Source organism: Mesoplodon mirus (assembly GCF_964341445.2).
Source record: "Mesoplodon mirus genome assembly, chromosome: 13".
NCBI classification, from domain to species: domain Eukaryota; kingdom Metazoa; phylum Chordata; class Mammalia; order Artiodactyla; family Ziphiidae; genus Mesoplodon; species Mesoplodon mirus.
This window is the reverse complement of record NC_138989.1, coordinates 39,949,653-39,965,207: the sequence shown is the minus strand read 5'-3', so window position 1 is coordinate 39,965,207 and position 15,555 is coordinate 39,949,653. Positions and strand designations below refer to the sequence as shown.

Sequence of the window (15,555 nt, the reverse complement as noted above, 5' to 3'; positions counted from 1 at the left end):
GCACCAGCGGTCCTCAGAGCGCGTTAGCTTACCCAGAGCGGTGTCAGCTACTTACTGCGACTTTGGCAAGGTGACTCTTGAAGAGCTATAGGGACCCACGCAGAGCTGAGATGTCATTCGGACTTATCACTGGGTGATTTGGGGACCGAGGGCCTTGTGGAGGGGAATCCCGGACACAGACTCCTCAGTTGCTCTCGGAGCCTTGGGGGCTGGAGCTCCGTAATGAATTTCTTGCTGGTTTTCACTCTCCATGTCTCAGGTTCTGGGCTCCTGTAGTCAGAGGAGGTCAAAATAAAAAGGACTCTCTCCTCTGTGGGATGGGCAAACTCCTTCGGGCACTAAGGTTGATTTGCTGCCCTGTAACGGAAGCCCCCGAGCACCTGCTGGTGAACATGTCACTCATGGAAGAGTTGAGCATCCTTTTTGTTCCCATCCTCTCCACTCCTTCTCCTCCTCCAGACTCTGGAGATGTCAGCTTTATTTAGCTCAGAATCTTTTAGTGACACGTTTTCCCATGTTGGGGGCAATTATCCAGGTGGGAGCCAGGTCACCTCTGCGTGTGTCATCCTTTCTGTATTGAGGGATAAGTGTCCCCACTGGGGGGCAGTGGAGTCAAGGTTGGCTTTGCCTTTGGTCTCTGCTGAGGCCGGTTCCACAAAGATGAGAGATAACGTATAAGAGATAGCAGAGGATCTAAAGATGGGAGCCACTGCTTTGTACACACACATCATGTGTTTATTAAAACAATGCAATGTGGATTATTTAGTCACACATGAAAGCTTAAGATAGCCTTCATAGCAAACCACATGTTTCTCTTGCCAGTGCTTTACTTTTTAAAAAAAATTGAGATATAATTGACAGATAAAATTATATTTGTTTCAGGTGTTCAATATAATGATTCAATGTATATATTTCAAAACAATCACCACAATAAGTCTAGTTAACATCCATCACCACGCATTTGTTTTTCTTGTGATGAGAAGTTTTAAGATCTACTCTCTTAGCAACTTCCGAATATATTCAATACAATATGCTGTTGTTAACTATAGTCACCGCATTGTATGTTACGTCCCCAGGCTTTGCTTATTTTATAATAACTGAAATTTTGTACCTTTTGAGTGCTTCATTTTTTTTTTTTTTTTTTTTTTGCGGTACACTGGCTCCTCACTGCCATGGCCTCTCCCGTTGCGGAGCACAGGCTCCGGACTGAGTGCCTCATTTTTAAACAATATGTTCATAGTTCACACTTTATCTGAACTGGAGTAAAAGAAAATTGCAGTTTGTCCTCAACTAGCAAAATAATCCTTCTGAAATGTCCGGAATTAATCTATTATCTTGCCTGACCATTTCCCCTGTCAAATATGAAAAAAATCTATGCTTCCTCCTGCTAGAGCCTTCTTCCCAAGTGCCAAGGACTAATTCCCTTAAACTGACCAATAAAAAGGAGGTAACAAAGGTAGAGTATGCATTAGAATTTCTTCATTTCAGGGAGCTCTAAACGGCAACTTTAGATTTCCCCAATCTGCCCTTTTTTCCTTCTCTCTAGGGATGGAGTCAAATGTCCCTTCTCCTTTTTTCTGTTTCCTAATTTACACATCATACCAGAGAATTTATAGCACTGCTCAGGGTCAGAGCTGGATTAATGAAAGGAAAGTTTAAAGAGACAGACCGGAAGAGAAGTTGAACAAGAGCTTAATTTCTTTTCCTACACAGGGTACATTGATTTCTCTCTCCTTTTCACGGTGTGTAAGATATTCGAAGGCTTGGGCGTGGCGTCATTTTGCTTTTTTGTGGGTAAACATAGTTCTCCTGGTGAGAGTGGTAAAACTACTCATCCAGAGTGCTTTGCCGAAGTGACTCAACTCTGGACCTCTGAGTCATCATCCTTCATTTGGTCCAAGCAGAAAAAGCCTCAATAAATACTGAAGTGCAGCAAGTTGTTAAGCCCCCAATAAACTTATTCATAATTTATGTGCCTCTTGATCTAAATATTTACTTTTAAGGGGAACAAAAAAGAGTTTTTAAAGACTAATTGTATGTCTCTTTATTTTCATACAGAAAACGTCTCCTGCAAAGATCTGTAGGTAAGTTTAAAAAAAACAACAGCTTCACAAACATCTAAAATAGAAGATTTAATCTGATGTTAACTTTCATGAGAAACCGTCTGTTGACAGTTCATACTTGAGAGTTGACAGAGGAATTTATTACAGACACTCACATATCCCTATTTTGTGTCTTATTCTCAAATTTGCTCTTTTTTTTTCTGAAATATTTTATCCCTAAGGGGAAAACAACTCATGCTAGATTTCAGCCATTGATGCCCAGAATTTCACTAAGAGTTGTGCAATACGGATGAAGAATGAAAATGGAAAAATGGAAATGACTTAAAGTTTTAAAAATAATGTTTGAACCTCATTGGGTTTTTAAGAATTCCCATGGTGGAAAAGTACTGGCCTGCGAATCCACGGATCTGAGTCGTGGTCTTGGGCCACACAGCACCGTGACTGTGGGCAGGTTTCATATCTCTCTGTGCCTCAGTTTTCCCAGCTGAAACATGAACTGGGCTGGACCCTCTGGAAGGTCCCTGTGTTCCTGTTGTGCTAATTCTGACCTGGATGCCTTGTCCTTTGGTGGCTTCCTGCTTCCTCGGCAGTAGCTGTGAAGCTCGGTCCTGAAGATAGAAAACCAGCAGAATGTTTTGATACGTGGATTTAGGACTTTTTGTTTCATATATTTCTGGGCTTTCATCCAATCTCCTTTTTTTGCCTTTATTACAGGCTGCTACTTGAAGAAAAAAAAAATCCCACTGTCAGGACGCATCCTCTTGTTTAAAAGATTAGCAGGTGTTAAAGAGAGGCATTAAAACCCATTTATGGGGCTTCCCTGGTGGCGCAGTGGTTGAGAGTCCACCTGCCGATGCAGGGGACACGGGTTCGTGCCCTGGTCCGGGAAGATCCTACATGCCGCGGAGCTGCTGGGCCCCTGAGCCATGGCCGCTGGGCCTGCGCGTCCGGAGCCTGTGCCCCACAATGGGAGAGGCCACAAAAGTGAGAGGTCCGCGTACCACAACCCCCCCCCCAAAAAAAACCCCATTTATGCCTGATGTAATCAGGTGTTGCTCAAGGCCAAGTTTGGTGGGAAACCATGGGCTGCCTCACACTTGGCACTTCTCCCCTCAGCCCTGAGGGCTTGTCTGCTTGAGGGGATCTAAGCTCATTGCCTGTGGATGGGGAAGCATCCCGCATCCTCTAAAGCCTCTGTCCACTGCAGGCAGACACCAAAGCCATGAGGGTTCTCCTCTCCCCCAGCCTACAACCTGCCTATTCCTGTGCAGTCCCAGAAACCCTCCTGGACAACCTCCCTCCTCTCACCCGACCCTGACCTCCAAATCCCTCAGCAGTCGGGTGCCAGGGAATTGTCTCAAGGCTGTTTGAGTGTGTGCCTTTAAAGTTGGCGAGGCTATAGGAGTGGGTGGACTGGAGTGGTTAGAACCTGTCCCATGTTGTCCTGCCCTTCCTGAGGCCCTTAGGCCCCAGCTCTGAGGATTCCTCTGTACCCATCCTCCTGCCTCAGGCCCAGCAGCCATGCTAGTCTTTTAAGGGTTACACACTATGTGTGATGACAACAGTGAGGACTGTGGGGGGGGGCGTTGTGGACAGAATTGATTAGCATCACTATTGCCAGCCTACTTAGGTTATGAGTATCAGGTGGTTGTGTATTACATATATATATGTAAGTAATACAGAATTTGATACATATATAGAACATATACTGGTGTGAGATGTCATATGATAAAGTCCCCTAACAGTGAAAATGCTGTATTCACTGCCCCCGTTTATGTCGTTGATCCTTTGCTGTTCGCCACGTAATGCAATGGTCAGAAGGGACCCAACCCTGAATATGTTGTTGCATCATAAAATGGAAAGAGGGTGAAAGAGCATGTGGTCCTTTGGGTTTGTGTTTTCTGGTGCCTTTCTTTAGGAGGAGAGAATGACTGGCAAAAGCCATAGGCCAAGATATTTTGGTATATGAAGCCCATATACCATCTAAAAACCACTGATTTCTAAGCCAAAAAGTATCTCCAAATCGACTTTCTAATGAATGAGAAAATATGAAAATATCGTGATTGGCAATGTTACTTTTTTGTGCAAGAATTATTAAAAAAACCTTTTATTATGGAAATTTCTAAATAGATATAAAAGTAGACAGAACAGTATAATGAAGCTCTGTAGACTCATCCCCCAGATTCAATAGTTTTCAACTTAAGCCTCTACCCAACGCCTCATTTCAGCAAATCCCAGGCATTGTAGCATTTCAGCCATAAATATTTTGGTATGTATAAGAGATTTTTTTCTAATGAAACTTTTTTTTGTTTGTTTTATTTTATTATTATTTTTTTTGGCCATGCTTCATGGCTTGCAGGATCTTCGTTCCCCAACCAGGGACTGAACCCCTGCCCTTGGCAGTGGAAGCGCCGAGTCCTAACTACTGGACCGCCAGGGAATTCCCTTATTTGGGAAAAAGTTTAAACCGATAGAAAAGCTGCAAGAATATTACAATGAACTCCCATATACCTTTTATCTAGATTCACCCACTGATAACGTTTTTTGTATTTGCTTTCTTTCTCTCTCCATATATACATATGTACATATATATCACATAAAATATGTAAGAATATATACATAATTATTCTTACTCTTTTTTTTCTGAACCATTTGAGAATAAGTTGCAGGGGTTATGACTCTACCCCTAAATACTGCAAAGTGTATCTCCTAAAAATACGAAGCTCTTGTATAACCACAGTGCAATGATTAAGTTTAGAAAATTAACATCGGATACAATACTGTTATGTAATATTGAGTTGATGTTCAAATTTGGCCAATTATCCCGATATTGTCTTTTATAGTAATCTCTTACCCCAAAGATGTCATGTCTCTTTCATATCCTTTAATCTGGAACAGTTTCTCGACATTTTATTGCCTTCCATTGCCTTCATAGTTTGAATAGTGTAAGCCCATTGTTTTGTGGACTATCCCTGAATTTGGGTTTGTCTCAGTGTTTCCTTGTGATTCAGTCCAGGTTATGCATATTTGGCAGGAATACCACATGAGTGACGTTGTGCCCTTCTCAGTACATCATATCAGGAGGCACATGATGCAGCTCCATCCCACTATTGGAGATGTTAAGTTTGATCATTTGGATAAGGCGATAAGTTTGTAATGTGCTTTCCGTGGTGTTTTCTTATTGGTAAGCGGAATAAGTGTAGTCTGCTTGCCCAATTTTCCACTAGTGTATTTTTGGGGATCGGTAGTTTAAAGAAGCCTCCTTTTATATATACTGTTTTTCTCGAGTGAGCCAGCTGTGGTTTTGCACATGTCCTGCAAATGCCTGTCTCTGGGAAGATGGCTCGCCGAGCCCCAGAGACACGGGTAGTGAGTTTCTCAGAGGATGAACGGGGGAATTGGATGTGGTCTCGCGAGATCTTTGCCTCATCCGAGCTCTAGTCCGTGTATTTCAATCTCCACACTCTCCGCGACTCACCCCTGATGTTGACGAGTGAAGCTGCGTGTTTACCTCCTCTCCACAGTGCCCTCTTCCTCCTGGCTGCCGCAGGGTGCCTGCCCTTCAACGACTCCCAGGTGAGTTCAGGCAGACTCACTTTGCCTTCCAGGTATCTCTGAAGCCTGCGTGGATGAGCAGAATTTCCGAATCTTTCCTTTGAGAAGCAGGATAACCCTGGCCTATACAAAGGCATGTAAAAGCAAACTTTCGGGGCCCTAGGGCACTTTTTGGCCAGGCCAACACCTCTCCTCAGGTCTCTGCCTCCTCCCAAGGCTGCAGCAGGGGAGCCCGCAGACCTCGGGCCTCTGGGTGCCGCTATGGGGGCGGTCCACCCTCTGTACGTGCTGGGAGGACCTGCACATCCAAATGACTCCAGCCCCACACACTGAGGCAAAGTTGATTTTCTTTTCCCCTCATCCCAAGGGCCTCATCTGCACAGTGATTTTCACTTTGTCAGACTGAGTTTTTCTTTATTAGGCACTGAGAACCCACCCCCACCTCCAGGAGTCATCTCCTTTCGGGCTCTTTTTTTTCTTTCTTTTCTTCCCCAGCATTTATTCAGTTCCCATCAAGTGTCAGGCACCGAGCCAGGCTCTGGGGGCACAAGGAGGAATTGCCGTCATCCAGGCAGAAGTGGGAGTCTAGTCAGAGCAAAGGGGAGGGGGCAGACGATGAACAGATCATTATAACACGGAGGCCAGGGCTCTGTCCGGGGAGGTGTGGGATCCTTCGAGGCTCAGAGCAGGAGTAGGGAGCAATTATAGGGAGCTTGCTGTGTGCCAGGCTCTGTGCCAATGCTTTAGTGCCTTATTTTATTTAATCTCACAGCAATTCCACAAGGGTAGCAGCTATTATTATCTCCGTTTCATAGCTGAAGAATAGCGAGGCCCGAAAGGTCACCAGCTAACAAATAAGTGGGGATTTTAGAATTTAACCCAGCTCTTTCTTTTTTCTTTCTTTCTTTCTTTCTTTTTTTTTTCGGTATGCGGGCCTCTCACTGTTGCGGCCTCTCCTGTTGTGGAGCACAGGCTCTGGACGCGCAGGCTCAGCGGCCATGGCTCATGGGCCCAGCCGCTCTGCGGCATGTGGGATCCTCCTGGACCGGGGCACGAACCCGTGTCCCCTGCATTGGCAGGCAGACTCTCAACCACTGCGCCACCAGGGAAGCCCCTCTTTTTTTTTTTTTAAGTCACTGATCCTTTATTTTGTTCCAGTTAACATATCAAGTATTAGTAACATGAAAGCTATCATATATTGAACACTTGTGTGCCAGGCACTGTGCTAAGATCTTTGTATATTCTGTTTCGTTTAATTCTCACAACAAACCTTGAATAGTTAGGATTCCTATTTTACAGAAGAAGAAACAGACTTAGATTAAAATAATTTTTTCAGCTGCTTGGTATAGTCAGTGTATAGATGGTGGCACAACCAGTCTTCAAACCTAGACTTGTCTGCCTCCAAAAGACATGTTTTTAATTACCATGCTAGTTTATAGCAGATGGGCAATAGTCTTTTGGATGTGGGGAAGGGAAGGGGGCAAGAGAATTAACCCGGATCTTTCTGATGCTGGAGCCAGGCTCTGCTTACTGTACCTAAATCTTGAAGGGTGAGGAGGAGCAACCCAGGAGAAGAAGGCAGGTACGGACAGAGCCCTAGAGGTGTCCTAAGTGGCCTGTGATTCAAGTTTATTGATCACCTACTATGTGTGCGTCCCTGGGCAAATTCCTGCCCTCTTGGAATTAATCATCTAGTGCGGGGTGGAGACAGAGACAGGTCACAAGTAAAACAGAGTGTGTCAGGTGAGATAAATGGAAAAAGGAAGGGAAGAAGAGGCGGGAGTGCCCCTCAGCTGAGTTGGCCAGGGACGTGCAAGTTCTCTTTGTCTGGAGGGGGATGGGCAGTGGATGGGACTGGTTGGGTTGACAGGAGCTTGTCATAGGGATTCTTGGGTGTCCTGAGTTTGGATTTCATCCTGAAGTCACTGGGGCATGGCTGGATGATTTTAAACAATAGGCGGCACCATCAGGTCTACTTTTTAGAGATGCAGTGCTGGGGAGTGGAGGGGATGGGGAAAGAGATGCTAGAGGCAGGGAGCCCTGTTAGGAAATGTTGTAGGCAACTGGGTGAGAAATAAGGAGGGACTGGCCCAAGGCCCTAGAGTCCTGTCTGGCACCATGCCTGGCACTGTGCGTTGACATTTAGTGTTTCTGATCATCATGCTGGATCCTGTTTGTCTGTACTTACAGCCATTTTTTTTTTAATCTTGTGTTACAGTTCGATCCAGATGGTTATTTCTGGGCTGTAATTCACTTATTCTGCGTAGGTAAGGGTTTTTAAATAAATTTATTTATTTATTTATTCATTTTGGGCTGTGTTGGGTCTTTGTTGCTGTGTGGGCTTTCCTCTAGTTCCAGCGAGTGGGGGCTACTCTTCGTGCGGTGTGTGGGCTTCTCACTGCGGTGGCTTCTCTTATTGCGGAGCATGGGCTCTAGGTGCACGGGCTTCAGTAGTTGTGGCTCGCGGGCTCTAGAGCGCAGGCTCAGTAGTTGTGGCGCACGGGCTTAGTTGCTCCGCGACATGTGGGATCATCCCGGACCAGGGCTTGAACCCGTGTCCCCTGCATCGACAGGTGGATTCTCAACCACTGTGCCACCAGGGAAGCCCTGTCGGTAAGTTTTTACAGAAGTCTTACTGAAACAATTGAGACTTACTATTCCTTATCATGTATCCACTTTTTAGTGATCCTGGACAATAGGAAGAGGAAATCCAAGGTGTCAAGGTTGAAAATAAATGGGCATTTTTCTGGTTTGATTTTTCTGTTTTGGAGCTTTCCTGAAATGTTTGCAGTTTCCATAGAGTCTCGCCTTTCTCATGACAAACATTAATTAACTCGCCAGGGCCCAGGCTTTGCTTGCTCAAATCCACTTGTGCAATGCTGGTTGGTCTTCTCTAAAAATGGTGAGAAGAGATCCAGATCCAGAGGTTTGTGTCAAAAACACTCTCTTTCGGGCTTCCCTGGTGGCACAGTGGTTGAGAGTCCGCCTGCCGATGCAGGGGACATGGGTTCGTGCCCCGGTCCGGGAAGATCCCACATGCCGCAGAGCGGCTGGGCCCGTGAGCCATGGCCACTGAGCCTGGTGTCCGGAGCCTGTGCTCCGCAATGGGAGAGGCCACAACAGTGAGAGGCCCGCGTACAGCAAAAAAAAAAAAAAAAAAAACAAAACAAAACAAAAAACACTCTCTTTCAGCAGTATACCAAAAAAAAAAAAAAAATTAACTGGGTGAAATAAAAGGACCATCTACTTTATTTCAAACCAGTGTTTCCTATCTGTAGTCTTAGGGGGAAAAACAGTGCCCTGACTTTGTGACACATGGGTCAGAAGTCCAGCGGTGTTTCTCATGTGCACCATCAAAGGAAATCCAGGCTTAACAATCCTGTTAATTGTGTCCTTTTGGGGACCACGAGCCTTTCCAGCCCAGCACTCTCTCTATGAACTGCATCATCTGGGGGATTATCGAATGTGCATCCTTGAAATTCTCCAAAGTGCTCTTGGTCGCCCCCTATTGGCTAAAGGTGACCCTTGCAGGGAGGAGGGACCCTTCTCCCTGCGGGTTTCATGCTTCCCAGGAAGCACCAGCCGCCCCCTCCACAGAATGCCGCGTGCCAGTGACTTGTGTTGCTTCCTTTCCAGGGGCTTATAAGATACTACAGAAATCCCAGAAACCCAACGCGTTAAGGTAAACTTTTAAAGTTTGGTGAGTCGTCCTTTGGTTAAAGGAAAGGGGTGAGACCCACGGGGTCGTGAGCTTCTTTCATCAGCCAGAGACTCCATGAGTCCAGGATGGGGGGAGGGCAGCAGACCGGGCCCATCAGTACCTGAACCATTGCCAGCGATGTGCAAAGAGGCTGGAAGTCTCTCTCCTCTTCCTTCAGGGCGGCCCTTTAGATGACATTTTGACAACAATTGCGTGACCAGCTGCCTTGGGCCCCAGTTCACTTCCTCCAGCTCAGAGGCACAAGTCTTTTTTCTTGTTTCTCCAACCCCTTCCTAACTTTAGACCCGGAAACCTCCCCCGTCACCAGCTCTGTTCTGGGGTAAAATGAGACCTTTGTTGAGGGCAGTCAGTGGAACAGAGTTGCTGAATGTAAATGAAAAAGATGAGAATTCAGGCCTTGGTTGGGCTGGAGCCGCCAGGTCAGAGCCCTCCACTGGCCAGCTGGCCCCTGGGTTTCGGGGCCGTCTGAGGCCCACAAAGAAAGGTCTGAAGGGACTGACTCCTGGGAGAAGGTTATACATGCTGAGGGTATGTGATGGGTCCCTAGAGCACCATTTTTTCTTTGAATAAAGTGTTTTTTCAGCAAGAAGCCAGTAGAGTTGTTAGATAAAATACAGGATACCCAGGTAAATTTGAATTTCAGAGAAGCAGCGCATAATTTTTTTAGTTTAAGTATGTTTCATGCAATATTTGGATATCGTACTTATACTAAAACATTATTCTTTATGTGAATTTCAGATTTATTTGGGTGTCCTGTATTTTTATTTGTCAAGTATGGTAGCCCTAGAAGCCCGTCCAGTGACCTGAGAGAGCTGACACTCCTTTTAAAATGGCAAATGTACACATAATCGGCCACAAGTGAAAATGCATGTGATAGTACTAAATTGGAAATGTTTTAAAAAATGAGCCAGGAAATGGTTTTGAATATAAAGTACTTTTCTTAGTGTTTATTAAGGATTTATAAATGTAGGAACTTGTACATAGATCTAATTTATTAATGGAAGAAAATGACTATTTTGTGTATGTTAAACACTTATATTATTTCACCTTTTATGGTTTTTTTTTTTCTCATTTCTTAGTGACATTGACCAGCAGTACTTAAACTATCTATTCAGGTAAAATATAATTTAAATTTTCAAAGAATAACTCATATTCTTCTAGAGCTAATGGATTTTTATTTTCCAATAATGTATATATTTTCTATTAATTCATTTTTTAATTGGAGTATAGTTTATTTACGACGTTGTGTTAGTTTCTGCTGTACAACAAATTGAGTCAGTTATATCCAGTAATATTTTGATAAGGGAGATCTGAGCCAGTGTGCCTGCCTGCCAGGAAGGCAAGCTAAATAACTGGTGAGATGATCAGAATTGTGGAGACTAAATAGTAGTCCTGCCGTTAGGCCAGGCAAGAAGGGCCTCCATCCAGCCCCACACTTCAGAGAGCCATGCCTCTCCCCAAGGCATATGGAGTCTGTAAGGCTAAGAGCCCACACCCTTCCTTCTAGACTGGGCCTTGGAATTTCCTACCAAGTGGATTCCAAGGCCTCTCTGGGTCTGTCTTCTTAACTCATTCCGAGACCCAATGGATGTCCAAAGAAAGGCTGTTAGTATGAGGGATGTACATGGAGGGTGGGCTTGCAGACTGAGGTGTCCACACACACATGTTTGAGGTCCTCGGGTGCAGGATGGAGCCTGGTGTCGGGAGAGAAGAGGGTGCACTGGGAGCCGGGAGCCAGAGGCAGGATGTCCCCACACTAACACCTTCTGACAAGAAGCTCCAAGGACTCCAAGAATGTTAAATTTTAGTCTGGACTTTCAGGTTGCTTTGAAGGTGTATTTGTTAAGGTAGGATGAAGTTTGAGGCTTGATTTATAATCTGTAAGTGTAGTATATGGATTTCCATTTGTACCATTGCCCCAAGCCGAGTAAAGAATAGGGGTTGGCTGCTAAATAGAATAGCTGGGGAGTTTTCTTGCATTCTGAGAGTCCCACATGGTGCACTGAGGGACCTAATTGAGAAAGTGAGGTTTTGCTGTCTAGAACTCAAGTTTGCCTAATGCAACAACATTCAGTCCAGAGGACCAAGGTCGGAGAGGTGCCTCTCAGCCTTTGGCCACATGGATTTCTGCAGGAAGTTAGCTTAAAACGTTCAAGAGCTGTGTTCTCTACCTATAGGTAAAGTTCCTAAATATCTTAGTATTTATGAAAATGCCTTTTTGAAGACAGGATTCAACCCAAACATAGCTGGGGCCTCTTTTGTACTCAGTGGAACAGTCATTAGTTCCACTCTGCTCAGACCCACCAGCTGCCTTTTCAAGAGATGTTTCTGAAAATGCAGAAGACTCTTGGTGTTTGAAATGTTTCCATGACATCGGACTACTTTAGACAGTTCTTTTTCCCCACAGAGCTTATAGCCAAGGCGAGCAGCAGAGGGTTTTGGGGGTGGAAAAAAACAGCCACTGTGACCCCCAGCTAGTTCTCCTGCCCTCCCCCCTGCCCACCCTCCCCCGTGTGAGGGTTTCACTACCTGGGAGCCAGGTGCTCAAGGCTTCCTGCCTCAGCCCACTGCACACCCCGCCAAAGCCACGCTGCTGTTTCCACGTCTTCTTTCAGTACAAGTGATGAAGATGAGCCAGGGCTGAGATTCGATTTCCCACAGGCCCTGGGTATCAGCCTCCAGACATCTGCATTCACTCAGCTCTGTAGGGCAGCTGTACCTGTAGGTGCCAGCCCAGAGCTCTGCCTGCTGGTTTGATCTCTCTCTGCTGGTTTGAAAACATAGGGAGGACCTGCTATGTATCTGGCCCTGCTAAATATGTGAGCTCCAAAGATGAATAAAATATGGGATTAGGATTAGGAGGGTGTAACTCTATATTTACAAAATTCAGACATGGACTAGAGAGCCAACTCTTTTATTTAATTATCTCTTATTTTTAACTCCCTAGTGTTTTCTTTTAGAGTCACCCTTTGGGATGATTCCAATGATGGCATTTGGGATACCATGTCAGGCCCTGGGAGATGTTTTGGGATGGAAAGGGGCCCCTCACATCCTGCCGTAGGAGCAATAACTTCGGCTGCTGAAGTTGAAGCTGAAAGGGGATCTAGCGAGATAGAATAATGGAGAATGTACAGGGTATGTGTTTTCCGGAGAAAGAAGAGACAGCAAGCAGACGCCCATGAGAAGGACAGGAAATCTCCAGTCTTGTCTGTAGTGTGTGTATTGTTTTACAGCTAGCTGCCTGTAAACCCTTGTCTCACAAACCTACAACTTCCGAATGACCAGAATGTGACTATTCTTATGGCCGTTGTCACAACCCTCCTCTCCTCCTGCCTCTTTCTGTGATGCTGCTCCTCTGAAAACCATCAGAAAAACAGAAATGATGCTGGGAAATAACCCAAGAGCAGGGCAGGGCTGAGGAGCTAACATTGGTTTCCCTGGCTATCATGTCACCAACTGGAGATTTGTGGCAGTGGTTCCTGATCCTGGTACTTTATAGCTTCCGGGAGCCATAACAAATAAAAACAATGGATGCCCGGACCATACCCTTAGAGATTCTAGCCAGGATGTTACACTATTTGGATGTGTATCCAGGGTTAAGAACCAGAGCAGGCCATCCAGCGCTTTAAGAAAACTTTCCTTCTTATATTTGAATTAGAAGTTTCATTCCTAACCTCCAACTAAATCAGCTGCCTGCGTGGCATGAGTTTTGATGGAAGAGGGTATGGAACGTGGGCTTAGGACCGCACAAAGGCACTTGTAGACAGGCGCCGGGAGATGGGACAGGCTTCCAGAGTTGAAGATGGGAGAGAGTCAAGCACAGGTATGGCCTGCATCATCCCATACAGCATCAACTGCAAATTGGTCCAGGTAGTTTTCAGACACAGGGTGGATGGCATGGGTCATTTTGTGGGCTAGCTTCCTGGAAATTTGCCTATTCTTCTGTGTAGTTAATTTTGTGATTTAGCTCACCCAAATAGATTTAGCTCACATTCAACAGCTAACATTTAGGCTGCAGCCTATTTGTAATTTAGACTCTGCTTTGTTTAGCTGACAAATACTCTCTGTAGATTAGGTGAATATGATAATCATTAGTGGCAGGGCTGACCCTCCAAGAGGGGCACGGACCCTCAGAGTCCATCACAGGGGAAATCCAGCCCTCTTGCCAAAACCTGAGGCATTTCAGGAGATTCTCACTCTCTCCCTGACAAGTTGGATTTAGGCAGAATGAGACCATTCAGTGCAGATAGTTTGCTTTTAGGCAAATCTCACTATTTCCAAGTAGAATGGGTGAAAATGGATGTTGTACTCTCAGTGCTGGGGAAGCTTCTTTCACGAGTCTGCTGTTTCTTTTTCAGTGTGGTGCTCCTGGCATTTGCATCTCACCCCACAGGTAAGCATCATTTTGTTTGTTTGTTTGTGTATCTTACATTGCCCATTCGACCCAGTGCTCTGACTCTGGTTTTATCTCTCTCTTTTTTTTTTTAATATTTATTTATTTATTTTTGACTGTGTTGGGTCTTCGTTTCTGTGCGAGGGCTTTCTCTAGTTGCGGCGAGCGGGGGCCACTCTTCATCGTGGTGCACGGGCCTCTGACTATTGCGGCCTCCCTTGTTGCGGAGCACAGGCTCCAGATGCACAGGCTCAGTAATTGTGGCTCACGGGCCTAGCCGGTCTGCGGCATGTGGGATCTTCCCAGACCAGGGCTCGAACCCATGTCCCCTGCGTTGGCAGGCAGATTCTCAACCGCTGCGCCACCAGGGAAGCCCCTGGTTATATCTCTGGGGGAAATTTTGTAAGAGAATGTAGTTGCCTTCCAGGGTGTCAAATTTAAGGGTGAGGAATGGCCCACATACTTGAAACTGTTATTAGTATCCCGTTATGGATTTATTGCCCATGAATTTAACCTTTTTCCATCTTTTATTGTGGATGTTTTCATCTGGTGCAATCTCAGGTATACAGGCAGGTTTATTATCTGCCAAATAAACTAGTGCTTGCTTTGTCCTTTTCTAAAATTCTCCCTTCAAGCATCCAGAATTGCTCTTCAATCCTAGGGCTAAAGATTTGGTGGAGAAGTTCAAATTGCGCCTCTTTCTCAGTGACAGCCTTTTGTACATTTTTATCATATATTGTTATCCAGTTTTCATAATTCCAGATTAAAGAAGTCATTTTAAAACTTACCTTCACCCATATATACACTGATATGTATAAAATAGATAACTAATAAGAATCTGCTGTGTAAAAAATAAATAAATAGAATTAAATTTTAAAAAAACCAGAAAACTTACCTTTACCCTGTTGCTGCCTCCTTTTACCCTAGAGTTGTTTTCCAAATTCAGGAATTTTCCATAATACTCTATTTCATTGTGTTTTTTTACTTTGAAAGGCTTTGAAGTTGATGCAAAGATAAAGCAAAAATACCTGTGTGCAGCATGGCTGGAAATACACATTTGATTGGTCACACTCCTTAAACTAATGTTTATTGACCTCTGCCATGCATGAGGCATTACCCAAGCCCTCAGGGTCTCAGTCTCTTATCCGGAAATTAAGAAAGGTGGACTGGATTATTTCTGAAGCCCCTTCTAGCTCCCTACTGTGCCCCAAACAGCAACCCCTTTCTGTGTGTGTTTTTAGCTGCTTCAGACTGTTTGAACTGATATCCTCAGGGACCTGCTGATGGTGACTCGGGTCATGTTTCTAGGTTGGACAGGACATATCCGAACCGCTGTCTCATGAGCATAATTTGAATTACGTTTTCTCCATGAGTGCTTCTACACTTGCCCATACTGAAGCACATCCACTGTTTTCTGCCCACTCCCATAGCCTGAAAACCTATCCTTTGTAAAATTACAAGTCATATGAAACCCTGGTGTTGACCCTAAACATTTACCTGTACCGCTGAGTGTCCGCCTCCAAATCCTGCCTCTCAGCATTCCTTCGTGCAGCCATAGGGTTGCCACCCAACAGATATTTCAGAACCTACTAAGTGTCTTCTGCATTTCAAATAGGTTTTTAATCAAAGACCTTTGGAGAGGGCTTCCCTGGTGGCGCAGTGGTTGAGAGTCCGCCTGCCGATGCAGGGGACACGGGTTCGTGCCCCGGTCCGGGAAGATCCCACGTGCCGTGGAGAGGCTGGGCCTGTGAGCCATGGCCGCTGAGCCTGCACGTCTGGAGCCTGTGCTCCGCAGCAGGAGAGGCCACAGCAGTGAGAGGCCC

At 45.2% G+C, this 15,555-nt stretch overlaps 1 protein-coding gene across 8 annotated transcripts in view; it reads left to right on the top strand.

Moving 5' to 3' along the window:
* TMEM241 (transmembrane protein 241) overlaps positions 1-15,555 on the top strand; it is a 107,539-nt gene that overhangs the window by 40,950 nt on the left and 51,034 nt on the right. For 7 of the 8 annotated variants that reach the window (XR_014295786.1, XM_082641296.1, XM_082641297.1 and 4 more), the window contains exons 6-11: positions 2,059-2,084; positions 5,588-5,639; positions 7,837-7,885; positions 9,255-9,300; positions 10,419-10,454; positions 13,698-13,732. Coding sequence is in view for 7 of the 8 variants with exons in the window: in XM_082641296.1 (XP_082497422.1) it covers positions 2,059-2,084; positions 5,588-5,639; positions 7,837-7,885; positions 9,255-9,300; positions 10,419-10,454; positions 13,698-13,732 (244 nt within the window). In the remaining variant the exon portion in view is untranslated. The remainder of the gene's footprint in view (positions 1-2,058; positions 2,085-5,587; positions 5,640-7,836; positions 7,886-9,254; positions 9,301-10,418; positions 10,455-13,697; positions 13,733-15,555) is intronic. The other variant, XM_082641300.1, reaches the window with a different exon arrangement.